This window comes from Cydia strobilella, chromosome 15 (genome assembly GCF_947568885.1).
Source record: "Cydia strobilella chromosome 15, ilCydStro3.1, whole genome shotgun sequence".
Classification (NCBI taxonomy): Eukaryota; Metazoa; Arthropoda; class Insecta; order Lepidoptera; family Tortricidae; genus Cydia; species Cydia strobilella.
Genome location: NC_086055.1, coordinates 15,108,065 through 15,136,035, shown reverse-complemented (window position 1 = coordinate 15,136,035; position 27,971 = coordinate 15,108,065). Strand labels below are relative to the sequence as shown.

The following is a 27,971-nucleotide window of genomic DNA, read 5'->3' as shown; positions in this document are numbered from 1 at the left end:
ATAAACGTGTGCGTTTGTGTCTGAAGAATATTTTGAAGATATTACGTTTTGATTGAGTTAAAAATGATTGTAGTTTTAATTTTTAAAGGCATTTTGTCTTTTTTTGACAAGTATTCCAAAAAAATATTTGTCAACGTGTTTTTGGGCCAACCTTTGTTGTATAAATTCATTTGGATGTTGTAGGTAAACCAAAAATTAAAATGAAGTTAATAAAAAAAAATAACATCACGTGAATTTTGTTTATTGTCACATTCAGACGATCTAGTTACATTACATTTCTACTGAGTAGACTGAGGTTTATATGTAATTTTAAACTTTAAGGGCCACTTGCATCATCCCACTAACCCGGGGTTAACCCGTTAAACGTTAACCCATTATCAAATTGTACTGGTAACCATGGTCACTCCAGGTTTAACCGGCTAACCCCGGGTTAGTGGGTTGGTGCAAGTGGCGCTTAGTATTGTGATTATTAGTATACTATAATGAATGCTCTCTAATTGTAGGTACTAAACTCGTGCCGCCGAAAAACTTCTAAAATTTCGGAAAATGCTCATATTTCTGTATAGGAATTGAAATTTTCCATTTCCAAAATTAAAGTTTCTTTTGTTTCCTGTAAAAAATTCCTAAAATTTCTGAGATCTTTCTCAACATTTTGGAAAATTTCCGCAACATGATCTATAGCGAAGAGTAAAAATAATAAACATTTAAAAAGAAAATAGCCAAATAACATTGAAATAAATAAATATGTACCTATATTATCACTAGAAATCAAATTATACAATAAGTTTGATATAAAATTTGATCGATTTTCGCTTAGTAAAATATATATTCATGAGTTAATTATTCTGCTTCTAGCTTAAAAGTATACCTATAAGAAAAAAATTCGAGCATATGACAATTGTAAAATAATAAATAAGCAAAACTTGTTAGTAGAAAAAGGCGCGAAATTCAAATTTATGGGAAGATATCCCTTCGCGCCTACATTCTTTAAATTTGCCGTCTTATTCTACTGACAAGATTTGCTTGATCAAATATAAATATAAAGTGCAATCTGAACCCAGAATTAGCTCGTTATTTTTTGCACTATACATACAAGTATTATAGATTATATAGGTAGGTACACCGCACATTATTATTTATTTACTTAATCGTGTAAAAAATAAAACCGTACATTTCATGTACTAATTGTGACGAAACGAACTGGAATGGTATATCAGGGCCAGCACAACCACTTTTTCATGCCACGAATATATTATATACGAAAACAAGCTCAATAAAAACTTTTTTGCACATGATTGGTTCAGAATTTCTCGATTTTTTGCAAAAAGTAGGTTAACAGTTTAATCGGATTATATCGCGTATAATGGATTTAAAATACATCCCGACGTTTTGAGCCCTTTACCAGCGCTCGTGGTCAACGGGTAGACTAAAAAAAATATGATATCTGTATTATAAATGTTATACTAGTTAATATGTATATTTTAAATTCATTATACGTTTTTTTATGATATAGGAGTCAACCAAGTAGCCTGCAGAGGGGTTGGAAGTGCGTTGCCGGCCTTTAAGATACGAGTACGTCCTTATCTTTAAGGTTTGAAGGTCATATCAGTCCGGAAATACCGCAGGCGACTAATCCGTTATTCCCTTCCTACCTATGCTGTTACTTTATCGCGATTGACCCTTCAATTCGCAATGTAGATCATTTGAACACTGAACTTTTTGCGCTTTAAAGGGTTACAGTATCAACTACCTGTGGCGATATAAACAATTGTGCTAGCTTATAGCTGTAACAGACGGGTGTACCGGACCGTCTTGGCCCGCCGTACGACCGTTAAGGATGCAGCTACAAGTGAGAGCGACAAAGAGATATGCTGATCGAACCAAGTCCGACCGGTAATGCCCGTGTGTTACAGCTTTTAGATATGTTTATGAATTCTTCTTAGCCACCATAGTGCCAACAGCTATAGCGCCGATTATGAGTGCTGCAAGAGCGTACCACTTCCAATTGCTGAAAGCAAAAACAGACAATTATAAGTTAGAGTTAAATTTTAGTTAAATTATAGTTTCAGACACAAATATTAATTCTGAATAGAATCTGGGATTGCCTCTGTAAGGTGTATTCGGGTAATCCGAATAAAGTACTTGCACCAAATAAGGCCCGGTTCTTAATGGTTCTTAAGCATGCTAACTTCCAAAATTATACATTTACCTTGTGAATGGGTTCAAATTTTGCGTCCGCTAACTTAACACCATAGACAAAACTGCAAGTTCGTATTAAACATAAGAAAAATAAAATAAAGCCCTTTTGAAAAGACTCTTCAAACGATGGGCCTTAATTGGTGCAGTGCACATTTCAAATAAAGTACCTACTTTATTTGAAATGTCGGGTAAATCCAAAAATCAATCATTTACAAATTTGAGAATCAATCATTTTTTAATATAACATACAAGTTTTGGCATCCCAAAATACCCGAATACTTACCTTACATCTTGTCGAATTTTTGGTCAAATTTCTAAAAAATGTGGCTTTTCTCACAAAAGGGTCCGTATGTCTCATGTACATAAGGACCTTTCCATTCTTATGCACAAGAAGCATAAGGACCCTTCTCTTATAGAAAGCCACAAATTTGGTAAATAGATATAGTTTCCTATGCTGTACCATAAGTAGGTGTAAAAAATTTACAATTTAGTTAACTATAATATTTTAACACGTTAACACTTTTTTCTATTGAAGCTAGAAAGATTTGTATATTTCTATTTTACGATCAACATACCTAAATCATACTCTTGCACTACCTTTTAAAATATTTATCTTAATATATAAAACAAAGTCGGGTTTGTTACAACTAGAGATGGGCCGAATATTCGGTAATTATTTATATACTTACTTTACTTAATTATTAGAGCAAATTTAAATGAAATGATGAAAACTCTATTGAACTATTACATTGATATTTAGGGCGCAGGTGATAAAAAACAACTAACGCTATACGTTATAATATAGGTACATTTACCTTCCACCACATTGGTCGCAGGGAAGACCACGCTTCCTTCTTTTTTCACACCTTGCAAACAAATCTGACTTAAATTTAATGCAATAGAACCACGGTAAGTTTACCTCACAGGTCACTAGAATGACGATTAAGATAAATTAAGTGTGCAAAACCCCAAGCGGTCACGTATATGAATATGATGACCATTTCATGAGTGCAAAGAAGTGACACTACAAATAAAAAACGTGACCTATTGAGCTTCATAACGGCCGCTAACATAAGGTGGAAAATACGAAAAGCTGCAATTAAAACACGGTAGATGGTTTTATCTTGGAATATACTGTCACAAAAACGAATAATTTATGCAATCACATATTCTGAGGTCACCTGAGTACCTCCGATCATTTGACAACATTCCTATTTTGGTAGCAGTTTTGCTATTTGCAAGGAAATCTTGTACGTTCTAGACCTGTGGGGATATGTAGGTAGCCATTGTCACTACCATGTCAGTGCAAACTTAGCGTGGTCCGAGTCAATCAATAATCTAATTAATATTATCAAATTACATAATTTCATTCAAGTAATTATTATATTTACTTCGAAACTTATTTGTTATTCTTAGAAATATATGGACCTACTTCAAATATACTTCTACGTTGCATCTGAATTAATGCTATTAAAATTCTCCAATTCATTATTAAACTATCTAATCTTCATGTTTTTTTAAACAAGTTTTTTACAATAAAATAATATCTGTGTAGGATTAGTACCGGCACCAAATAAGGCCCAGTTCTTAAGCGTGTTAACTTTCAAAATTTCATACGTTTATAAGTGTGAATGGGTTCAAATTTTGCGTCCATGTCCACTAGGTACTCTAGACAAAACTGCAAGTTCATATTAAACAAGAAAAATAAATAAAAAAGGATGGGCCTTATTGGTGCAGGTACCTTATGTGATACACTTGTTAATATGTAAAAAAATACGGCATGACGAACTTTCTGAATGTCACCGAGCCATATTCGAACATACTGGAACTCTTAAGGGTACGTACCCTTTTTTGCTCTTCTTTTTTGTTTGCACAACTGGGCTAAAATAAAAACATAAGTTAAATTTTAATATCAGCTAGAGTAAACTAGATTTTGAGTGTTTTAACAACTAACAAGAGTAACAAGCTATTTTTGTTCCAAGAAAGCAAATATAGACCTTTAAAAGCATGGAGATTGCTTTGAGCGTTAGGTACAATTAAATTACAAATTTTGCCAAAAAAAAATAGAATTCTAGTATTTTGTTCCTCTGTAGATTGAAAGAGCTCATAATTTAATTAAAAATAAGTTATTTCTCAAATGATTTCCTTATTATGTTACAGTGATAACGTAATATGAAGTAGAAAATGGTAATCAAAAAATAATTTAAACTTTTTGAAAAGCTTTTTGTAGTGCTTAAGTGTCAAAAAAAATTTAAACTTAAAAAAAACGAACGTGTCGGGAGAATCAGCAACAATTTTCTTGGCGGCTGACGTCGATGTGGGTGTTTCATCGCATTTGTCTGGTGGTAAGCGAGTGCCCTTAGAAGTCTTGGCGGTGAGAGGGCTGCACCAATATGTTAGTCATAATTAGTTATTAGTAAAAACCTTGGTACTAAACAGTTTCGGAATTTATTGCTTGTGGAAATTTTTCAATTATATTGGAAACTTTCTACGGCACATAATATGTACTAATCTTGTATGTACAAGACTTGAACATGAACCCGTCTACGGATTACTAGTACATAACATACCTAAATAAGGCCTAGGGCTTTATTAAAATGGCCTAATCGTACCGTACGTTGTTGGCCAGTAACGGCAGTCTTAAAGTGTGCATTGGTCATTGAAACACACGCCAAGCAAACAATTGACACGGGTTGTCTATCTCCACTTTTCTATTGTCCAAAAATAAGATATTTTATGGTGTCCGCTTCTTTCACAGAAAATTGTTTCATAGAATGTAATGTTTAAAAACTTTTTTTTTTTTTCAAAAACCGTTTACTATATAGGTAAGTACAGCTAAAAAGTAATTGTGTTAACCCATTAGGTTTAAGAGAAAAGTAGGTTAGGTTAGGTTGGAACTGCGACCCTTTGTGAAAAAATATGTTTTCTAAGAAATGAAAATTCTGCGAAACATTACATTTTACGAAACAATTTTTCTGCAAAACAGAGGTACACCCATATTTTACATCTACGATTACGATTACGATTCGAAGGTACGATTTTGTGCCCGTTGCTGTCGAAACAGCCGGACCATGGTGCAGCGAGGCGTCCGAATTGTTCAGAGAACTGGGTCGGCGGCTGAGAGAGAGGGGGAGCGATCCCCGATCTGGGTCTTGGCTTGTCCAACAAGTCTCCATTGCCATACAGCGCGGCAACGCTGCGAGTGTGATGGGGACTTTTGGACCAGGCATGCCACAGAACGGGTCTTAGGTTAGTTGATAGCTTTAAATTTGTGTGTATTAGAATGTATTGATTTTATAAAAATAAGCATAGATTTACATGTTATTAAATATTTGATTGTTTGTTTTTACATCTACGATAAATCATTGTTAAGTACCTTGTGTCGTCAGGAGCATCGAAATTCCGCCAATTTTTACCATTTTTTTTCGAATTTGCCGTATTAAGTGCCGCACAACTAAGACAAATAGTTTACTATGTTAAACATAAAAAATAAATAGAAAACATTCTAATAAAATATATTACAAATTACGTGAAACATTTTTACCTTGAAACAGAGTTACAATCTGAACATGAACTTTTTCTGTGGAAAAATATTGATATTATAATTCACTATATTGAAGTATCATTCATCATTTAGTATAGTAAAAATGTGTGTCGAAAAATACCTATTATTTTATAGTTGGGTGTAATAATTACATATGAAACTTTTGTCTGAATTTGTTTAGGGTCCTGCATACATTTTTTATTTACTTTTTTTGAATAAATCTCATAAGGTACAGCCATAAAAAATCATAAGGCAAATCAAAAACTTCTAAGAAACGCCACTATTATTTTAACCTACAGTGTAGGAAATAAATTAGATTCTGCTCTTAAAAAATGAACTAGGTATCTATTGTAAGTAGTGGGCTGTAGGAGGTTTATTATTTTTACTACATATAGCATAACGGCCGAGGCTTAAACCTACAGTTTAAAAAATAATAATGTTACAGACCCACTTGGAGTAATGTTTTTTGACTTGCGATCTTTCTTAGCCATCCTGTGTTCGGTCATGCAACTAAAACATAATAGTAAAAACACTAATTGTAAAAGAGTTAGTACTAAAAATAAAAATAAAAATGAAATATATGTATACCTGTCGGTTGGAGTGCAAACTTTAATACATGATTGACTGTTTCTGTGGAAAAGTGATTATATTTTAAAACTTGCTTAAATTATACTAAATTGCAGACTGTCAAATTTTCGGTTCTCGGCATAAAAGTTCAGTATCGGGAGCATTCTCTAATACTTACAATAATTGATTAATTGGTCGCTATTTAATACTTACATTTATTAGGTATATTTACGACTACAGCTATACAAATATTTATTTAAATATTTTAGCAATAACTTACATTAAACTAAAGCTAACAACATTCCTCTAAATAGACACAAATATTTTATAACTCTATTTATTAGCTACATAGTACGTAAGTTACTTAAAATTTTAATTTGCAGTGCCCTTACAGGGTTTAGAGCTGCCCATAATTCAAATGTGCCCTAATTACTTTCTAAATTAAACACCATTACAGAGAAATCTGGCACTACTTAAAACTAAGATAATTTCTATTCGAAATTAAACTGTTGTGAGACATAATAATATTAACAGGTCGCGCGAGTGACTAAAACAAACCGTGAAATTATTTAATAATTTCTATTTACATGGATGCAGAAAATTTCGCACGTTATTTCTAAAATTACATCATTATATATGATAAGATAAGATTTGCCAATGATAGCAAATAACTACGGGATGTCTAGGTAGGTATTATAATAGTTATTTACGATACAAGTGGGAAAAATAGGAAATTCGCAACGAGTGGCGAATTACCTATTCGCACGTGTATCGTACAACTTTTTACGGTACATATGGCCCTTTAAATTTTCGACATAGTTACGTAATATGATTATTATAGCACACGGTGTCGTAATGGAGCACCAGATGTACTGTAAAATTTATTTTACTAGTATAAAATATAATAGTTTTCATGTGACAAATAGAACTCTCCTTCGGATAGTAAAATAATCTATGCAGTCCTGTAGTTATTTAAGTAAATTATATAATATACAATAAATGAAAAAAAACCTTGGGCAGAGTTGTCGTTTACAACTGAAAATAAAATAAAATAAAGTTTTTAGGATTAGGAAAGGAAAGGTCTGTTAGACCAGTCTGTTGTCCGGTCTGTTGTGAGTTTAAATAAATACCTATCAGGAAAAATCTTGTTACACACACATCAAAAACAAAAGTATGTGTAATTGTGTATGTTGATCGCAAAGTAGAAGGCATAAAATCTTTGAGAGTGAAATAAAAAAAGTGTTAAATAATTTAATATTTTGATATCAATTGTGTATGGGATATCAGAGCTATCCATGAAAGTGCTACTTAGATTATTTTGATAATGATAGAAAAACAATTTTTATTTGACCTCATTTAATTGAAACTTTCCTTTAATCAAGCCATGAATTATCATCTGACTCTTATTTGTCATAAGTTAAAATGTAGCATTTCATAAGCAACACTTCCGTGGAAAGCTACAATTTTTTTTAAATCAGGGATGTGATGCATATGGCAGCTACCTTAAAAGTCCCCGGCAAGCTCGGCCGAATTTCACCTTCCCATACAAACGGAGTTTCGTTCTCATTTCATAACTACGTGTTGGATTGTAATGAAACTTTGCACATACAACGACATGAGGCATATCTAGGTCTGTAATTAGTTTATTATTAAACAAGTTTTGTATGAAAAAATTAAATTCGCTGTATTTTTTAACTATTGTATCTGAACTAATTACAGACCTAGATATACCTTATCCTATTGTACAAAGTTTCAGAGCAATCTAGCTAGTCGTTTTAAAATGAGAGCGTAACTACGTTTGTATGGAGAACCGAGCTTGCCGGGGACTTAATAACCTGCAGATATCAGTATTTTATAGCATTGAATTTATAGCAACGTTATCAAACATTATGGAAATTGGCATCTTAGCTTTATCAGAAGCAGTGGCGTAACTAGGGGGGGGCAGAGGGGGCAAGTGCCCCGGGCGCCATCCAAGGGGGGGCGCCAAAATGGGCAAAAGGCAGCAGCAGGGAAACTTTTGTCAGTCGTCAGGGGGCGCAAATTTGGTGACTGCCCCGGGCGCCATATCCTCTAGCTACGCCAGGGGCGTTAAAGAAATAGCGTTCCATGCCTTACACGTCTCTGGAATGCCCTGAGAAATTTGAATGACTTACCAAGTTAGAACAGGAACAGCTTTCTTTGATTTTTCGTCATCTGGCAGAGTTCCGATTTTATACTGTTGCAACAGCTCTCTGAAACATGATTTGTTTTATGTTATACATGAATCTAGTATAACCGTTTATGGTGGGCTACAAATCTTCTCGACCAATCATATTGTCGCATTGTGTATGTTTTGTCCCTCACGGGCGCACGCGTATAGCTGATTTATGTAATGCTAGGTCTATGATGTTATAGTAGAGACCGTGCGTGTTGAAGGTCTGCCATCTCGTGACCTGAATCGAAAGCAAAAACAATGGGGCTGGCAACTGTCAAAGGTTTGCAGAGATGGCGCCATCATATCTTGCCCCTTTTTCTATGAGATTTGGCTTAAAGGGCTGGCATCCAGGGCATTAAAAAAACAAAAATTTGACACAGTTCTAGGGATTGACTGGGCAAGCTATGCTGGCGCCATCTGCTAATTATTTCGACCGGCCAACCCCATTCACGCTTCTAAGCAGGTGCTGGCTCTATTTCGCATATAGGTCTGCCATCTGGTGGCTTAAATCTAAAACCGGACAAGTGCGAGTCGGCCTCGCCCACCGAGAGTTCCATACTTTTTACTATTAGTTTTTATAGCGGCAACAGAAATACATCATCTGTAAAAATTTCAACCGTCTAGCTACAAGTATCACGGTTCATGAGATACAGCTTGGTGACAGACAGACGGACAGAGGAGTCTTAGTAATACCCTTTGGGTATGGAACCCTAAAAAATAAAAATGGAAACTTGACGTAATGCTTCGCGGCAATGAATAGGGGGATTCTGTGCTGCCATCTACTACTTACTTTTTGACCACTAACTTTATAACCATTATAGTTTTTTTTTTTTTAACTGAAGCACTTCTTTAGAGGCGGCATGAAAATCAATATGTGTCTCCCATTAATTTATATGCAGTTGTTTGAGTGACATTCACATCAAATTTTATAACCAAGCCAGCATCCTCAGCACCATGCCAAAGACCCAAATATTTAGATGTATTTTAGTTTCATTTAAGTATTAATTTTTATTTTAAACATAGTTTATTTTTAAATAATCTAATTAACATTATATTTATATCTACACTACATTATTTAAGTTATTTTTTGGTAATTTTGTTTGTACCTATAGTAAACTGCTATACTATTGATGTAATGTTATAATTAGATCCAGTGCGGCATCTTTCTTACATATAAAAGCTGTTATTATTTCCAAAATTACAATATGTTTGCTACATCATTTCTATACAACAATTTCTAACCAATAATTATTAGGTTTTTAAATAATTTCAAGCCAAAACTAATATTATTTGACAACTGCATTTTGACAGACCTATGACAGAATAATTATCATACTAAAAAAAGCTGACTTGAGCCAAAAAAGGTAGAGTCCGTCTAAAGAGCTTATTACACTATCCTAATTTAGTGACTAACAAGAGGGACGCCGCTGTACGTGAGAAACGATAGGATTTATCTCTTATCGCGTCTCACGTATAGCGGCATCCCTCTTGTTAGTCACTAAATTTAGTTAAGCTAAGTCTGCACCAACAACAAAGTGAGAGAGGAATGTTGGCCTCTCAAGAAGCAACAATCCGACCAACTTCAGGTTGCTGAGATGTGAATGCTTAGGTGGTCTGCAGGAGTGACACATGGACAAAGTGCCGAACCGTTACATCAAAGGCTCGTAAGACCCATACAGGACAAGCTAACGGAAACACGACTACGATGGTATGTCATGAGAAGGCCGGTGGACCACATGACTAGAAAAGTGCTGGAGTGTATGAAGGAATCGAAAAAGTGTGGAGGACCCCGACTTACATGGATGTCCGTAGTTAAGAAAGACCTAGAGAATAATAATATAGACCAATGCCATGCAAGTTAGCTTGTTCTGTCTCTATACATGCAAAACATAATGTAAGCAATAAAAAATAAACAGCTAGCAATTAGCTTATTTAGGAGCTTAGTCAATTTGTGTATAAATGTCCTATAACATTAATTTGTCCATTGTCCTGACAATATTAAAATGAATTAAAACATTACCTTGCATCTTCACTGTGGCCTACATCTTCAAAAGCTTGAGTGGCATCTGACCCCGCAGCATCCAGAAGGGTGTCCTCACCTCCAGGGTGCTAAAAAAGGATACATCACTAAAGTTCACTAATATTCACTGCTATAACAGATAGAATAGTTTAAAATATTTTTTTAATGCGAAGTTTATCTAGAGCTTAAGGTGGTTCGACTAGGTTACCCAAAGCTTAAACCCCGCTAGATGGCGTCACTTTCGCAAATTTTCAGGTTTTATTTTTTTGTGGAATAGTGTTGGTATCTGTATACTTAAAAGTATGTTTAGCGCACTCTTTACATAAATATTGAACTATTATAATAATCATTGAATACTTCATTAGTGCAAAAAACACTTTTAAAGTCGACAGAGTGTTTCTGTCATGCTATTTCCTACTATTACTCACACATGCAAACAGTGTTTCCGTGATGCTTGTAGTAGACAATTTCATGCAGTGTAAGTATGCTGCAATGGCGTTGCGGTATGTTCGTGAAAATACGTGCAAGAGGATTCGGGTTCGAGACTGGTACGTCAGGGGTACTTTTTTTTGTCCTTTTTGTGTTATCTTATGTTTCTTATACCTTTTATTCTTCGAATTTTTGTCCGATTCCGATATAACCGAAATATATTTCAGTGATATCGGAAACGGCTCTAACGATTTCGATGAAATTTGCTGTAAGGGGTTCGATCTAGCTAGGTCTTATCTCTGGGAAAACGAGCATTTTTGAGTTTTTACTTATGTTTTCTTTTTCTCCCAGATATTCAGTATTATTAATAAATTAGTTTATAACGTTTTATAAAAATATGTGACATTTTGAACTAAAAGGTACCACATTGTCGGTTGTCGATTAGGTAGATTTCACTTTGAAGCTTTATGGAAATATGACAACAATAAGTAGGTACCCGTTTGGTTGAAAACGCCACATATATTATAAGGAAGGGTACGATGATAGATTTCATCTCCATACAATTTATAACCTAATAATGCCAAATGTTGCAAAATTATATTGAATTGAGATCTATCATGTTGCAGTTTGAAATAGTTATTTACGATACAAGTGCGGAAAAGAGAAAATTCGAAACGAGTGGCCACAGATTAAAACACGACCGCAGAGAGTGTTTCAAATCAACACGAGTTGCGAATTACCTATTCGCACGTGTATCGTACAACGTTTTACAGTACATATGGCCCTTTAAACTTTCGACATATGCATGAAAAGTGCTCTTTACGCACTAGGGCGAGAAAGTTGCACCATATGTACTGTAAAATACTTTTTAGTACATATGGTGCTACATATACGTTACAATTAGTACAATACGTGCATATGTCGAAAATGTAAAGGGCCATAATTATGTAATGTAAAACGTTGTACAATACACGTGCGAAAAGGTAATTCGCAACTCGTGTCGATTAAAACACTTCCTTCGGTCGTGTTTCAATTTATCGCCACTCGTTGCCAATTTCCTACTTTTCGAACTTGTATCGTAATGTACTAATAATAAAGTAGTAATTGTGAAATAAACAAAAAAAAAATTATATTTTTTTTTTGGATTCAAGTAGGTACAGTGAGTAACAACATTGCATGGCCTTCTAATTATAACTATTATAGAAAACGGGATATTTATCATGTTTATTTATATTATTTATTTCTCGATATTTTGGCCGGTCTTGCAAGACCAGTCGTTGTGGAGATCCCTGGGGAGGCCTATGTCCAGCAGTGGATGTCTTGTTGGTGTAGATGGATTCACACAACAAATGAAATAACATTTTTTCATATTTGTTATCCGTAGTTGTCCCTGTACCTGAAAGAAAAATAATATCATGATAGCACAAAATCTCTAATGTTATAGGAAGAAAGATGATGCAACAATATGGATTCTAATAAAGTTATAATTTACTTACCTAGTAATAACTGTGTTTTTCATTCATAGACAAAATTCCATAATTTTCATCCCCAGGAAATGTTTTATTTTACTTTATTGCAGTGAGGATGTCCTGATTTTTTCTGGCTAATGAAGGAAAACATTTTATTTCCAAGAATGCCTCTTCATTTTGCACGATACCTAAAAAAACCTAGAGTTAGTGACACATTGACTATTCGGCAACCAAAACAGTAATAATTACATTATATAGGTATTGTTCACTGCTTATATCTACCATTACGGAAGAAGTGAGAATTATTTTTTAAAAAGATCGGCACGAGAAAATTACAATGTACAATGAAGGAATGAAACTGTACCTACCTTACGAAACTTTACCATCATGAATTCCGCTTCAATTGAGTCTGAATTTTTCTGGATTTTCGCGGACCAGAACACCGATGATTTTTGTAACTTGATTTAGACGTTGCTATCATTTTCAATTTATACAAACAAATTGATGTCACAATACACATGACCCTATGTGTCAGTGTCAACACTGTCAAATAAAAATGCACTAAACATGACGGCACTGCAAATCCTGCCAGGTCGGCCAGGCAACGTCGCCAACGTCATAGAGTGGCAACGCCGCACGCAACGTATTTGTACACGACATTTGTGACACACACATACGTAAAATTGATGAAAAAATTACGTTGATTTATGTATGATTTCTGTATGAAACAAAGTTTTTCTATTAATTTAGCGCAAACGAATATTCGAAAGTAGATAAATGAGCAAATATTTCTGTAGTAATAGTGTGTAGTGCCTTAATTAAAGCAGATTGAATTTTGTATGAAAATCGAACCACCTTAATGAGGTTGGCCTAAAGCAAAGGGGGTGCAAAAAAAAGACTTAGAATTGTTTTAGTAGGTACAATAACATGTCTGTTCTGGTTCGATCATCGCGGTCAACCTAACACACTCCTCCTCGCTTCGCTCGTCGTCGCACCTATCTTGTCTCTGTTACTTAAATTTACTGTTCCAAATGATTGATTTTAATTTGTCAAGTAGTGGTTTCAACTTGCGGGTCAAATATCTCGGCCATTTTTGATTTTAGAGAAAAGTTTTTCCTACAAAACATGCTTATTTTAGCGTATTCTCTACGATAAAACAATAAAAAATAGGTGTCATAATAACATCACTCCCATGAAAATTTTTCTAAGCGTCGGCACCCCCTTTGCTTTAGTCCAACCCTTAATGAAGTTAATCTAACTTCATTGTTACGTCTTCGTAGAACAGTAAACAGTTAACTATTTACCTCTTCTAAAAATTTTGTTACATCGTACACATCGTCATGTATTATCAGCCACAGGTTGTTCCTGTGCCTGTTTTTATTCACTTCGGCTCTGGTTATAACTTGAGTCATTATTACAAATTTAAAAACTGAGTATTTTCATTCAATTTGGCTTATTACACGTGAATTTTTATGTTTTTTATAGCAAATTGTTGGTTTGGTTACCACTCAGCTACTCGCACTCAGCTGGCACTTGTCACTGTCACTGTCAGTGAGCAAGTGAACGTTTAGATTGTGCAATAGATTATCGGTGTCGTGGTTCAAGGAAGTATGTAATGAATTACAAGTTTGTATGATGTTAATGTAAAATAAATATTAATAAAGTAATTTAATATAAAATAGCTCCAAAAATGTATAATGATTCGTAATCAGATTATGGAATGTAATAAACCTAAGGCACAATAGCTAGATGGTCTTCGCCTTAAAATTAAAAATAAATTCTGCCTTCGCCTTAAAATTAAAATTAAAAATAAAATTAAAGATAAGTTTGCATGGAAATACTGCCAAAATATTTGATATTTCTAATCTGATTGTTTTTCCTCACTATTTATGAACATTCTCTTCTAACTCATCTTCGAAAAAGTGTAGTGTCAGTGTCACTGTCAATGTCAAAATCATGCTAGATTCACTAATGTGCTTAATGAATTGTTTTTACTTTATAAAAACAGTTAAAACACAGTTTGTACATCTACCCATCATTTATTTAATTGTGTGTAAAACCAACTATAGTTTTCCCTTCCTAGCATAGGTACAATTTAAGTAAATTCATTTTTATTTTGTTCGATAACCTACATCTCTATCAAAAAAGGTTTCATGACTTTCATGGGAACTACACATCATCTTGAAATCCTTTTTACTACGATAAAAATATTCTGAAACGACTATACCTTGTAAAAGAAGCTTTAAATGGCTGTTGAACGTGATTTTAACGACGTTTTAGACGACATTTTTATGCATGAGGAAACTTCGCATAAAAACAGTTTTGAAGAGGGATTCAAGGCCGGTAAAGAAGCAGGAAACCCTGAAGGGTACCACTTGGGCTACCACAGAGGTGCTGAATTAGGGAGAGAACTAGGTAAGTCCATTTTTTTAGGGTTCCGTACCCAAAGAGTAAAAACGGGACCCTATTACTAAGACTCCGCTGTCCGTCTGTCTGTCACCAGGCTGTATCTCATGAACCGTAATAGCTAGGCAGTTGGAATTTTCACAGATGATGTATTTCTGTTGCCGCTATAACAGGAAATACTAAAAAGTACGGAACCCTCGGTGCGCGAGTGCGCGAGTCCGACTCGCACTTGGCCGGTTTTTATATCATTGCTATTAGGATCGGGCTGTACTTATAGTATATATATATATGTTTGAAACAATAAATAAAATTTTACAAATAATTTGTATTTGTAAAACACCATATCTACTCAGTACTCAGTGATGGCAGTTTTATCTCTCACATACAACTCATCATCTCAATATTCATTACATCTTAATGAAAGTACTTAATTACCTTGTTCAAATTTTTAAACATTACAATTTGGTCATTCACATGTAAAAAGTCCTTATATAAATGTGAAGTTTTAGGAGCATGCATTAGCATTACAGCCTGACCAATGAAGTATAGAAAAACCTGCCCAACAACCTATTACAGGGGTCACCAAATGGCAGACCGCGGTCCACATCCGGACCGCCAACCTATTTTATTTTGTATGCTTATTTAATTAACTCAAGGAGAAACGGACCTCAATGGTCAACAATTTTAAGAACCGGACCCCTGAAGAAACTAATTGGTGACCCCTGACCTATTACAAGTTCAAAATGGGAAGCTAATGAGCTTATTCTTATTATTACAAGCCTCCTTGGGCTTACCGTGGGACTTAGTCAATCTGTGTAAGAATGTCCTATAATATTTATTTATTTATTCTTAAAATAATTTTATTTATTCACAGGATATTACTTAGGCACAGTGACACATCATTTAAATATAAACGAGAACTCAGAAACAAAGTATTCTGACAAAATATTGAACCAGCTGACCAAAGTAAAGGAACTTATTGACACCTTCCCTCGCACTAACTCTGAAGACCATGATATATTGGACATGGCGGAGAAGATAAGGGCACAGTATAAGAAGACGTGTGCACTCTTGAAAATACCGTCGAATAATCCTTATGACGCTGGTGTATCGTTTTAGAATAATTAAGGTGAGTGATGCTTAATTTAGCATTAGAATGCAGAAAAATTTGTAAGCAATATCACATTATTAGTTTCCAATCAAAGAGAATACATAGGATAGAAGGGGACTACTACTACTACTGCTGTGGCGCGACGACCCGAAGTGCATCTTGGCCTCCGACTCCAAACACCGCCATACTACTCTGTCCGAAGCCGTTTCTGTCCAGTCGACGGCGCCGAGTTCGCTGAGGTCTTTCTGCACTTCTACTCTCCAGCGGTACCTAGGGCGTCCAGACGAAGACGATAGAAGGGGACTCTCACAGTAAATTTACTGTCATCTATTGACACACGATTAAAACTAAAAATATCAAAAAATTTATATATACATGGATAAATATTTTTTTTTAATTTGTATTATTATTTTTAAATGATTTTGACCCACTTTCTGGCACATATGGATACTCAGAGAGTATGCAAGTGGGGATCCACATAAAACAGGGCTGTCCAAACTATGCAGCGCCGCCGTTAGAACTGGCGTAGCTTTATTTTTTACGTTCATAAGCGCATTGTAATATGCCTACTTGACTAAACTATCTTTATCTTATCTCTTTATGAGCCTGCCAGTTTGACCCAGAAATACAGATAAATACCATACTGTCTAGCTGTAAGAACGTGGCATGTGGCCCTTAGGTTAAAAAGATTGGAGCCCCCTGACTCAAATAATTGTATTTATTCATTTCAGATTCATCACTATGGACCCAACCATGCTAAAACTCCGCAACCACATAGACTCACTACTCTCCTACTTAACCCCCCTACTGCCGCTTGCCAACTGCCACATGGTTGAGTTCCTGACTCACAACCATTGGGAGACGCTCCTTCCGAAGGGGTTGAGGGAAACCTTGGATGGAATGGACTTGGAACAGGCTGTTGAGGAGTTTTGGAATGTTCAGAGTGATAAGTGTGGTAAGTTTACAGTCATTTTATAATATATATTATACCACCACTTTTTTCATTAAAACTAAAGAAAAATTATAGTATATTATATGTATATAAGACTTCAAAGTAGATAACTATATTTTAATTTACATAAGAAAACTGTAGGCGTGAGAAATTCGCATGAATACTTAATGAAGTGACAGATTATTTAGATCACTATGGTTTCACTCACTATTATTTTTAGTCTCTTTTGGCGACATGTTTCGGACTCTTCAGGAGTCCTTCCTCAGGCACGAGTGTCCACGGCGGCTCTACTCCGTGCACTGCCCGCGCTGCCCGCCTCGTCGCTCGTTGTGCGCGCGCTGATGGCGCAGGGGCGGGGGGAACGGAGTACAGCCGCCGCGGACACTCGTGCCTGAGGAAGGACTCCCGAAGAGTCCGATAATGTCGCCAAAAGCGGCTCTACTCCGTGCACTGCCCGCACCATAGTCATGATGTTCTTTGATAACTTTCCAGACAAATCACCTCTCGGCCTGTGGGTACTTACGGCACGCAAGCACTGTCTGTCAGTGAACAACGAGTACTGCTTGTCAGTAGATCAACTTGAACAACGAATCAGAGACAGAGGCGGATTGTTACCGCAGGAGATCCCAGTTAAGGAGTTCATGAACCCTAAGAAGAGTTACGAGGTTTGTCACACCATAACCCACACAGATTTAATATATACGCTAGATGACGCAAATACCACGATTTGTATTGAAACCAAGCGTGCCGACTTTTTCATAAAAAATTTACGCATAATATAATTTTAAAATTACTTATCTGTGATAGGAAATATGTTCTTGCCTTTGGGTGCTCGCAATTTTTGGGCTATTGCAGTTAATTATCATGCAACAAAGCCTTTTTTAAGTTTTCACGGACGTCCGGCTGCAACAACTAACGCGCGTGGACTGTAAAGAGCGACGGTCAACCTCGACGCTTGGTCGGAGTTCGGACACGCGAAGTAGATGCATTTGCGTCTTCTATAGTATATTTATTTCTGTGATAACCCACGATTATCGGTTTATGTTTATGTGTATGTATGTTTGTTTCTTCGTGGCACTTTACTAGTCAAACAAAATTTTAAACACTACTGCAGTTGAAAAGCGATTTGAAAAGCAAAAAAAAACGACCAAGTGCGAAGCGGACTCTCGCACGAAGGGTTCCGTACCATTACGCAAAAAACATCAAAAAAAAAATCGCGTTTGTTGTATGGGAGCCCCACTTTAATATTTATTTTATTCCGTTTTAAGTATTTGTTGTTATAGGTGCAACAGAAATACATCATCTGTGAAATTTTCAACTGTCTAGCTATCACGGTTCACAGACAGACAGACAGCGGAGTCTTAGTAATAGGGTCCCGTTTTTACCCTTTGGGTACGGAACCCTGAAAACAGCCTATCACGTCATATAACCTATATCACCCGGTAATAATGACGTAATGATCTAAGGATTCTAATGATGCAAGATACAAGTAAAGGTTAAATTTGCCACACTGGATGCGTTCTGCGGGCAGCGGTCAGGTCAAACTTCAACTTCAAAGGTTGCTGTCAATGTTGTTCATACATAATGCGGGTTTGTCCTGACCGCTGACCGCAGAACGCAGGCATTCAAAAGTTATTGTGGAATAAAGAATAGGTCTATTTCCAATTGCTTAGTAATGTTTAATGTTAATAAATGACTGTTCGTTTCTCAATAAATAAAATAAAACTTAGACTTATATTGACCGGGATACAGACCGTGATTATAATACATGCATCTTGTTCACGGGTAAACTCAACGGTCTATAATATCCCGGTCAATATAAGTCCAGTGAAACTAACCGTGAATCATTTAAAACTGTAAAAAAAAATGTTATCTCAGGTTCGCATTATGTCACGCCTATTATCTTCTCTCCACCACATGGTGTCGGCGACCTGCTCGGTGGAGGCCGGCGGCGGCCGCGGCCATCTACTGGTCACCGCCAGCCACGGTATGCCACGTATTCTTAATCTTAGACATAATCAAAGATAGATATAACTCCGTAATAGATGGATACAGTCTAAGGAAAAAACGTGCCTCGAAAATCAAGAAAATTTGATTCTCGTTCAGAGGGCTCTACTAGTTTTGGCCTACAGTCGTATAGATGGCGTTGACGGTTTCGTTTGTTATTTAACAATTTTAACGCATATCAGTGAAAGAACATGGGTCAAAATCATAAAAATAATTAATACAAATAAAAAAAATCATTTATCTATATTTAAATACATTCTATCGTATTTTTATAAATCTTCATTTTTAGTTTTAAAGTGTGTCGACAGATGGCAGTGAATTTACTTGGGTTACAAAATTTACTATGACAGTACCGCTCTAGTATAAGTTACTCTATGGCATAATGTACGGCCAAGCTGAGTTCGGCCGGATATAACAGCTGTACGTAATAATACCGTTTTTTGTAATATGTATTTTTAACGTATCTCTGTCTCTGTCTTTTGTATGTTATATATTAATTTAGTTGTTTTTCTTGTTACCTGTCGTGATTGTTTCACCGGATGGTCTCACCGGAAGATCAGCGCTGGAAGTCGCCAGCAACATGCTGAGGTGAGACCATTTCGTGGCACTCTTTCTTTTTTATGTTTCTCTGTTTTGTATAATTTTCTATTTGTGTGTGCTAACGAATAAATTATTTATATTCTATTCTATTCTATTCTATTCTATTCTATTCCGGTCAGAGGACCTAGCCAAAGTGATAATCGTACAGTCGCCATCAGATATATCGGAGCGGCCGAGGCGCTCACAAATATCTGAACACGCCTCTATTGTCAAGGCGCTAGAGTGCGTGTTCAGATATTGTGAACACCTCGGCCGCTCCGATATATCTGATGGCGACTGTACATCGACAAACGCCAAACGAAACGAAAAAACATCATCTGTGAAAATTTCAACTGGCTAACTATCACGGTTCATGAGATACAGCCTGGTGACAGACAGACTGACGGACGGACAGCGGAGTCTTAGTAATAGGGTCTCGTGTTTACCCTTTGGGTACAGAATCTTAAAAACACGAAAAAATGGGCAGGCGTTGACTCGCCTACTCACAATATGGGCCGCTCGCACGGAGCGACACGCGAACAACATTGCGTGAGCGGCTCAGGGTGTGGAGAGGTGTGCGCCGCTTTCTACCCAGTGGCTGTAAACAGCCACTGTGCCCACTCGCGTCTTATGCATATTTCACTTCCACCCTGCGAGCATATAGCTCTGACACCCCACTTTGGACGGCCGGTAAAGGCAAGCCAGAGGCGAGAAGCGAGTGTTTACTCCAGTCGGCCAATGAAGGCAAGCAGGAGAGAGGGTCCTGACCGACTCACGGGGGTATGGGACCCAAGGGACGTCACATCCCATTCAGCTCGCCACAAGCTGCCCTGGGAGGCTGATTGTTATTATTATTGGGGGTGTTGTGGGCCTTTGAGTGCCACGTCGACCAAGCAGTGATATATTGTGACGGCCCTTTAAAGTTCATTACTAATGCCCGTTGAATCCAGGAAATTACAGATTCTTTGGGCCGCTGCAGAGAGCATAATTGTATGTAAACACGAGCTAGTAATAAATAAAGCAATCTAAGTTTACCCGCCAAAGAGACAGATTTAATCCCTCGTTTCCGTCAAGAGATGTATTATCTGTATCAAAATATTTATACATTATACAGGTTACAAGCTTCGCTGCCTCACTGTAGACTGCGACCAAACTAGTCTGGCCAGTGCTGAGGCGAGGGGCAAACTTATTCAGGTAACTACATTATTTTTATAGGTACTACATACTTCCCGGTTAGGAAGTAAAGGACGCCTACTTCCCACCAGTTACCGACTGACTAAGGGCCAGTTGCACCAACCACAATTAACAGATTGATTAACGTCAAGCAACAGAGAACTATGAAACTTTCCATACAATAAAATTTAGCGAACGGTAAAACGGTGACAGACGGTTTGGTGCAACCGACCCTAAGTCCTCCTAGACCATGCAGGTTCTGGGCCCCAAGATTTTTAACAAATTGCCCAAAGACATCACCATGATTGAATCGTCCAACTCATTTACGCGTGAATTAAAAAAAATGGCTCCTCTCCCATGCCTTTTACAGCTTGAATGATTTCTACAATATATAATTTAATTGACATCCAAAAAAATCATCCAATCCAAACAAACGACAGTCCAATTTAATGTAACAAAACTAATTAATATTGTAAAATTTGACATATTTGTACACTACCCGAAACTGTAAAAACAATTTATAATCTGTCTCATGTAATTAAATTCTTGACGTGTAATATCTAATAATTATTATCAATAAATGAGTATGAGTATAATTCAAACTTTAATAGGTATAGGCAAAGATACATTGATTGAGTAAGATGTGTAAAATCTAAGACAATTTCGTGCTTTGAATTTGACAGGTAAACGAGATGGCGCTGTACAGCTCCATACATTTTGCGTATGGATGGTAAAGAAAGGATCGCAATCTCTTATGGCAGAATTGTTGTAAAAGTGACCAGCTTTCAGATGTAAATAATAGTTCCAAATCTCTCCGGTGGCGCTAGGTAGGCTCTGAGACCAAAGAGTATTGTAATATATAGGAGACCCTATGACATGAACCATAGAGGTATAATAATGTAGAGATGAAATGGGGGAGGGGCAGCGAAAAACCCGACCAAAATACGTAGGTTGTTTCTGGTATGTTGTCAGGAATGTTAAAACGTGTTTTTAATTGTGTCGCATTGCATATGTTCTGTCCCTCACGGTCGCACAGGTGCACATCTATATAAAATACTAGGTGTATGGTCTAGGTACTTCAGTGCATGGTGGCGCCGCCTATTTACTGTTTTTTTACGGTCACTTTTCGATACATGAAGATTCATTTCCTTACCTTTACTTTCCATAATTTTGCGGTAACTGATTGTCAAAAGTTGACGTTTGACAGTTCAGTAACCAAAAAACATATGGGACTTCCGGTTCGAGCGCCATCTTGATAGTTAGCATCGTGATTAATTACTTTGTTTTTTGCTTATTAATATTGTTTAAAGTGTAATATCGATAGCTTATTATACAGTAAACTAATGTGGTAGTGTGCAGTGAATGGAGAATTAATTTTGAAGCGCGTTTAACCACCATCTTGGAGTCAACGGCCGGTAGTCCACGTGCTTCTTGTAAAGACTAGCTATCGATTTACAAGAGCTAACAAATCACCGTACACTGTCTTGTACAACCGTACAATTTTTGTCGTTTGTAAACCTCTCAATACCTTGATACTGGCGAAATAGTCCCACTGGGCTGAAGCCATAATTTTAAAAGAAGAAGAAGAAGAAGAAAAAACATATGGCGCAGTACAGCGCCATCTGTTTTGGATGTCAAACTAAGGGACACGTTTTTTTCTTAGACTTTACTTCCCTATTACAATCAATTCTCTTTGATATAGGTTTTCGCTCGTTACTTGGATTTGTAAATGTTAAAATGCTAGGTACAATTTATTAATTTAAAAGAAAAATACACCACACACAACCTTTTGGAACACCTTTCTAATCGCTCTTGACCCTCTTGACCAAATAATCGAAGCGCGGTTGAGTGATTAAAAACAATTGGACCGGTGTTTCAAAAGATCGCAATTTGGAGTCTTGCCCAGAGCGGTGAATAATTATTTCCTTTAATTTTAAAATTATATCACTAACATAGATGTATAAGTTTAGCTGTGCCTTGTACTAACAATAATATGGATTTTTTATTCGAAATAAAAATATTGAATTGAATTGAATTGAATATCGCTTCCAAACGTATCTGCTTGATAAAAAATAGGTTAAAACACTAGGCCTCTTGAAGTAAGGGGTTGCCGGCCGAATAGAATAGACGGATAGTTATGAGGCCGGCAACCTTTTTTCACGCCGAGGTATGTATAGTGCTGTTCTCAAACATGCAATGAAATAATAATTCAAACATGATGAATTTTGAACACAGAAACAATGGCACGCCATATCCAACACCGGTTCCCGCGGCACGGAGCACCTCCATCGGTTCGCCCAACTCTTTGTCACTGACAATACGGATTTGGCTACAGTTGTAAAGGAAAAATTTCCTGAGATCGCACACGAGGATGTCAATGTGATGCTTACAGGTATGAATATTTGGTTGTGTGATGTCACTCATGTCAGATCATTTATAGAAATATTTACCACTTTGCTCAGCTAAGATACAAGTTGCTACGGTACCAATCATTTATTCAATATTTCTGTTTACTATATGACCATGTTATCTGTCGGAACAATATTTTTTTTTTCTGTTTGTATATGTGACGTTTTCAAGCAAAAGGTACCACATTGGTACCATCTTTATACGAGTAACCTATCAGAGCGTCCTTATGGCAAGCGACCTTTTGCTTGAAAACGACACATATAAGGCCAGGATTACACTCGTAAGTTTTACTTACGTAAGTAGGGACACAGCAGCTATACTACAGAATGAGATATGAATATCGTTATCTCATTCTAGCAAATAGCTTTGTCCCTACTTACGTAAGTAAAACTTACAAGTGTAATCCTGGCCTAACACTATTGAGCCCGGTTCACATTTGTCTGACGTGTGTCGATATGTGTCACGACACAACACGACACGACAGACAAATGTGAACCATGCTTTACCTTGTCTACTTGTTTAGGCCTCCACACCTGCGGTGACCTAGGCCCGTCCTCCCTGCGAATATTCGTGTCCCAGTCAACCACGAGTGCTATATTCAACGTGCCATGCTGCTACCACCTCCTCAGCGAAGAGATAAACGAATCGACATTCTTCGATGACTTCCAGGGCGCAAGTGGAGCGGGGTTCCCCATGTCCGAACATCTTAGAGGTATATTAAATACATTAATAACGGGTCACTCACGTATTTTAAGTCGAAAAACGCTCGATATATTTAATATGTCTGCATGTGTTTCACGGAAGTTTTGTTATTAAAATCTTAGAGGTATGTACGCTCCCTGCCGAGGTTTTCTGGAGAGGCTGGGGTTCTACAAAAAAGGAGTGTACAGGTTTTTAAAGGGTCGGCGACGCGCATGTAACACCTCTGTAGTTGCAGGCGTCCATAGGCTACGTTGACTGCTTGCCATTAGGCGGGCCGTATGCTTGTTTGCCACCGACGTTGTATGAAAAAATGTTTGATGCGTTTTAATCCTACACGTCATTGGCCTTTGCGTCTATTGCAGACGATTTATGGTGTAACAACGGAGAGACACCGTTTTTGGTGGCTGAATAGACCGATGCGAGACCGACACGGTCTACTACAGGCCTGACAAGAGAGATTTGCTGAAAACGGTACTGAGACGCCTTGTCGTCGTTTTTTCCTCTTGTCAGCGAGTGCGGCAAACTAAGTCTCATCGCATAACTTGCGACCTTCCACAACATGTTTGCGCCATTCCACATTATGGATGAATTCATTAATTATGTTGCTATACAATTTTACGTGCGCCAAATAACTAGTTAGGTTAGGTCCTATATATTTGTCAAAGCTTGCACGCTGCATTTTTTTTTCTCGCACTAGTGCGTAAAAGAGCACTTTTTGTGCATATGTCGAAAGTGTAAAGGTCCATATGTACTGTAAAAGTTGTACGATACACGTGCGAATAGGTAATTCTCAACTCGTGTCGACACTCCCTCGACGACCGCAGGGAGTGTTTTAAATCGACACGAGTTGCGAATTACCTATTCGCACGTGTATCGTACAACGTTTTACAGTACATATGGCCCTTTAAACTTTCGACAGTTTCGACATATGCACGAAAAATGCTCTTTACGCACTAGTGCGAGAAAATAGCACCATATGTACTGTAAATTGTTTCGTAAACTTAGGTTTTTCTTTGACGTTCACGAGATATTATACATCTCCTTGACCAGATAAGATAATGACTTGAATTTTGACAACCCTAAATAGCCGAAAGGGATAGCATGATTCGACCCTGAACCGCTGTCAAACTTCGGTGTTGTAGGAAGTTACCTTTCTGTACGGTAGTACCAAAGATAGATATAACTCCGTAATAGATGGATACAGTCTAAGGAAAAAACGTGCCTCGAAAATCAAGAAAATTTGATTCTCGTTCAGAGGGCGCTACTAGTTTTGGCCTATAGTCGTATAGATGGCGTTGACGGTTTCGTTTGTTATTTAACAATTTTAACGCATATCAGTGAAAGAACATGGGTCAAAATCATAAAAATAAATAATGCAAATAAAAAAAATCATTTATCTATATTTAAATACATTCTATCGTATTTTTATAAATCTTCATTTTTAGTTTTAAAGTGTGTCGACAGATGGCAGTGAATTTACTGGGGTTACAAAATTTACTATGACAGTACCGCTCTAGTATAAGTTACTCTATGGTAGTACTATTATTTATTCTGTGCTGTTGTTTTGATTTGTAGGCTTCACGCTGGGCCGTAACGGACGTATGTTGGCCGCGCAATCTTTAGAGCGAGTGGTAGCAAAGCGTGAGCTGCCCTCACGCAGCTTATTATACCGGGCTCTGCTGCAGGTAAGATTATATCCTAATTGTAGGGTCCAAAAAAAACAAAAACCGGCCAAGTGCGAGTCGGACTCTACCATTACGCAAAAAACAGCAACAAAATCAGGTTTGTTGTATGGGAGCCCCCCTAAATATTTATTTTATTCTGTTTTTTAGTATTTGTTGTTATAGTGGCAACAGAAATACATCATCTGTGAAAATTTCAACTGTCTAACTATCACGGTTCATGAGATACAGCCTGCTGACAGACAGACGGACAGCGGAGTCTTAGTAATAGGGTCCCGTTTTTACCCTTTGGGTACGGAACCCTAAAAATGAATATTCATTTTCCTCATATAGACCGCGGGCCAGGAACAGATTTCATGACCAATCGCCTCCCGGGCGAAAACTCGTATAGTGGTTAACGGCTATGTATGATGAACCCTCGTGAACGTCAGCTGCCGCTCCGTTGGTGGGTTGAGGAATGGCAGCAAATAAAGTCTATAAAAATTTTTTTGTCATCGCCTCCCGCTTGATACTTTGTCAGATGATAGTTCAGATGCTATTGTAAATAAACAAAATCGTCAGCCGAATCGATTGTATCGCTGTGGAAAGACCGTCAGCTGGTCACATGAACATCTAAAAAAGAAAATTCTTTTCAGTCATCGGCGTCATCGCCTCCCGTTTGACACTTTGTTAGATGATAGTTTAGATGCTATTGTTAATAAAACAAATCGTCAGCCGGTTGTATCGCGGTGGAAAGACCGTGTTACGCGCTTCGGTGGCTGTCATTCCTCAACCCACCAACGGAGCGGCAGCTGACGTTCACGAGGGTTCATCATACATAGCCGTTAACCGCTATACGAGTTTTCGCCCGGGAGGCGATGACTGACGAAATTTGCGCCTGGCTTGCGGTCCAATAGTTTTTTTTTATTCGCTTATCTCACAATCACAATTGTGAAATATAATGTTATATTTCACAATCTTTTTTATTTACAAAACCAAATGTTTATTCAAGAGATGGTATCCTGAACAGTTACCCTATCGATTAGTGGAATAAAATAGTGAGTGTTGATTTTTTTAATTTTTAGTTGGTTGTCGGTTCGATTCCCGGGCGAGACAAGCGAATTGTAAAAAAAAATGCAGTTTTTTTTATAAAAGAATGTTTCCTTCAAATAAAATAAGCTTAAGGTTTTAAGGTACTTTCCATTAATTAGTCCTCCAGTACCCATTAATTTTTTCCACACTGTGTTGTCCGTAAAGGTGGGTGTTTATGTTTATCTTATCTTTATCACAAGATTAACGCGAAATTATCTCACTTTTTTGTTCCAGGAAATAATAAAGAAGCACAAACCCGACTTCATATTGACAGAAGGCAGACTGAAGCGAGTAGGAGCTAAAAGCCGAAACTTCGAAGAGTACTTCAAAATAGCCGATTCCATCTTGGAATTAGACGTATTTCATAATTTCCGCTCATTATTTGACAGAAGTGGATAGCCAGTGGAAGAATATGGTTTTATTTTATTTAATAAGATTATGTTTAGCTCAGGTAATAGAGAGTTTAATATTATTAGACAGATTACTGTTTTTGAAGGAGAATGGTTTTAATGATACGTTTTTGGTTAAGTTGTTTGATCCTGTGTTATCGCCTCGATGTCATAGCATTGTAGCTATAAGATGAAATATATATTTTTATTATAAATTAGTATTATTATTTTTCTCTAATGTTAAGTTATATCAAAGATAGATATAACTCCGTAATAGATGGATACAGTCTAAGGAAAAAACGTGCCTCGAAAATCAAGAAAATTTGATTCTCGTTCAGAGGGCGCTACTAGTTTTGGCCTACAGTCGTATAGATGGCGTTGACGGTTTCGTTTGATATTTAACAATTTTAACGCATATCAGTGAAAGAATATGGGTCAAAATCATCAAAATAATTAATGCAAATAAAAAAAAATCATTTATCTATATTTAAATACATTTTATCGTATTTTTACAAATCTTCAATTTTAGTTTTAAAGTGTGTCGACAGATGGCAGTGAATTTACTGGGGTTACAAAATTTACTATGACAGTACCGCTCTATATGGTTATATTATATTGATGTACGAAGATGGGACAAACTCTGGCCGCGTAGCCAACATGCCAATCGCTTACACTCCGTAGCGATCGAAACCAGGGGTGCGAAACTCCTCGCTTCGGTCAAACTCGGCTCCGTTCGGCTCAGCATTGCTCCGAGCAATTATTAGGGTTGATACAACTTGACTTCCCTTTGTGTGCACGACCACAGATAAGATAATGACTAAAATTTTGACAACCCTAAATAGCCGAAAGGGGTAGTGCCATATGAGAAAGGGACACCATTATTCGACCCTGAACCGCTGTCAAACTTCGGTTTTGTAGGAAGTTTCCTTTTTGTTTTATTTTATTTATTATTTTATTTTTATTTATTTATTCTGTGTCGAAACGAGACTGTCACTATCGCACTAATATGGAAGAGTGATAGAGTGACACAAAGCGTTTCGTTCTCGTAGCGATAGCGATTGTCACCTT

The 27,971-nt window shown here is 36.8% G+C and overlaps 2 protein-coding genes and 1 long non-coding RNA gene across 3 annotated transcripts; 1 reads left to right on the top strand and 2 right to left on the bottom strand.

The window, feature by feature from the left end:
- Positions 1 to 235: 235 nt before the first annotated feature.
- Positions 236 to 13,947, bottom strand: LOC134747662 (cytochrome b5-like). Its single transcript, XM_063682271.1, has 4 exons — positions 13,727 to 13,947; positions 10,525 to 10,613; positions 8,464 to 8,541; positions 236 to 2,008 (listed from the first exon to the last, which is right to left on the bottom strand). The coding sequence occupies exons 1-4, from the start codon at positions 13,832 to 13,834 to the stop codon at positions 1,927 to 1,929; spliced, it is 357 nt and encodes a 118-aa protein (XP_063538341.1). The 5' UTR covers positions 13,835 to 13,947; the 3' UTR covers positions 236 to 1,926.
- On the bottom strand, positions 4,046 to 5,663 carry LOC134747832 (uncharacterized). The gene is made up of 3 exons (XR_010128365.1): positions 5,576 to 5,663; positions 4,472 to 4,582; positions 4,046 to 4,080 (listed from the first exon to the last, which is right to left on the bottom strand). It is a non-coding gene; the product is annotated as an uncharacterized LOC134747832 (long non-coding RNA).
- A 1,868-nt stretch (positions 13,948 to 15,815) lies between the features above and the next one.
- LOC134747635 (probable methyltransferase-like protein 25) lies at positions 15,816 to 27,113 on the top strand. The gene is given in 10 exon segments (XM_063682239.1): positions 15,816 to 15,957; positions 16,671 to 16,894; positions 17,384 to 17,556; positions 18,770 to 18,878; positions 20,592 to 20,671; positions 22,886 to 23,042; positions 23,583 to 23,771; positions 25,337 to 25,446; positions 26,749 to 26,873; positions 26,875 to 27,113. Coding segments are annotated over 9 exon segments (1,380 nt in total). The 5' UTR covers positions 15,816 to 15,957; positions 16,671 to 16,680; the 3' UTR covers positions 27,098 to 27,113.
- The last annotated feature ends 858 nt before the right edge of the window (positions 27,114 to 27,971 follow it).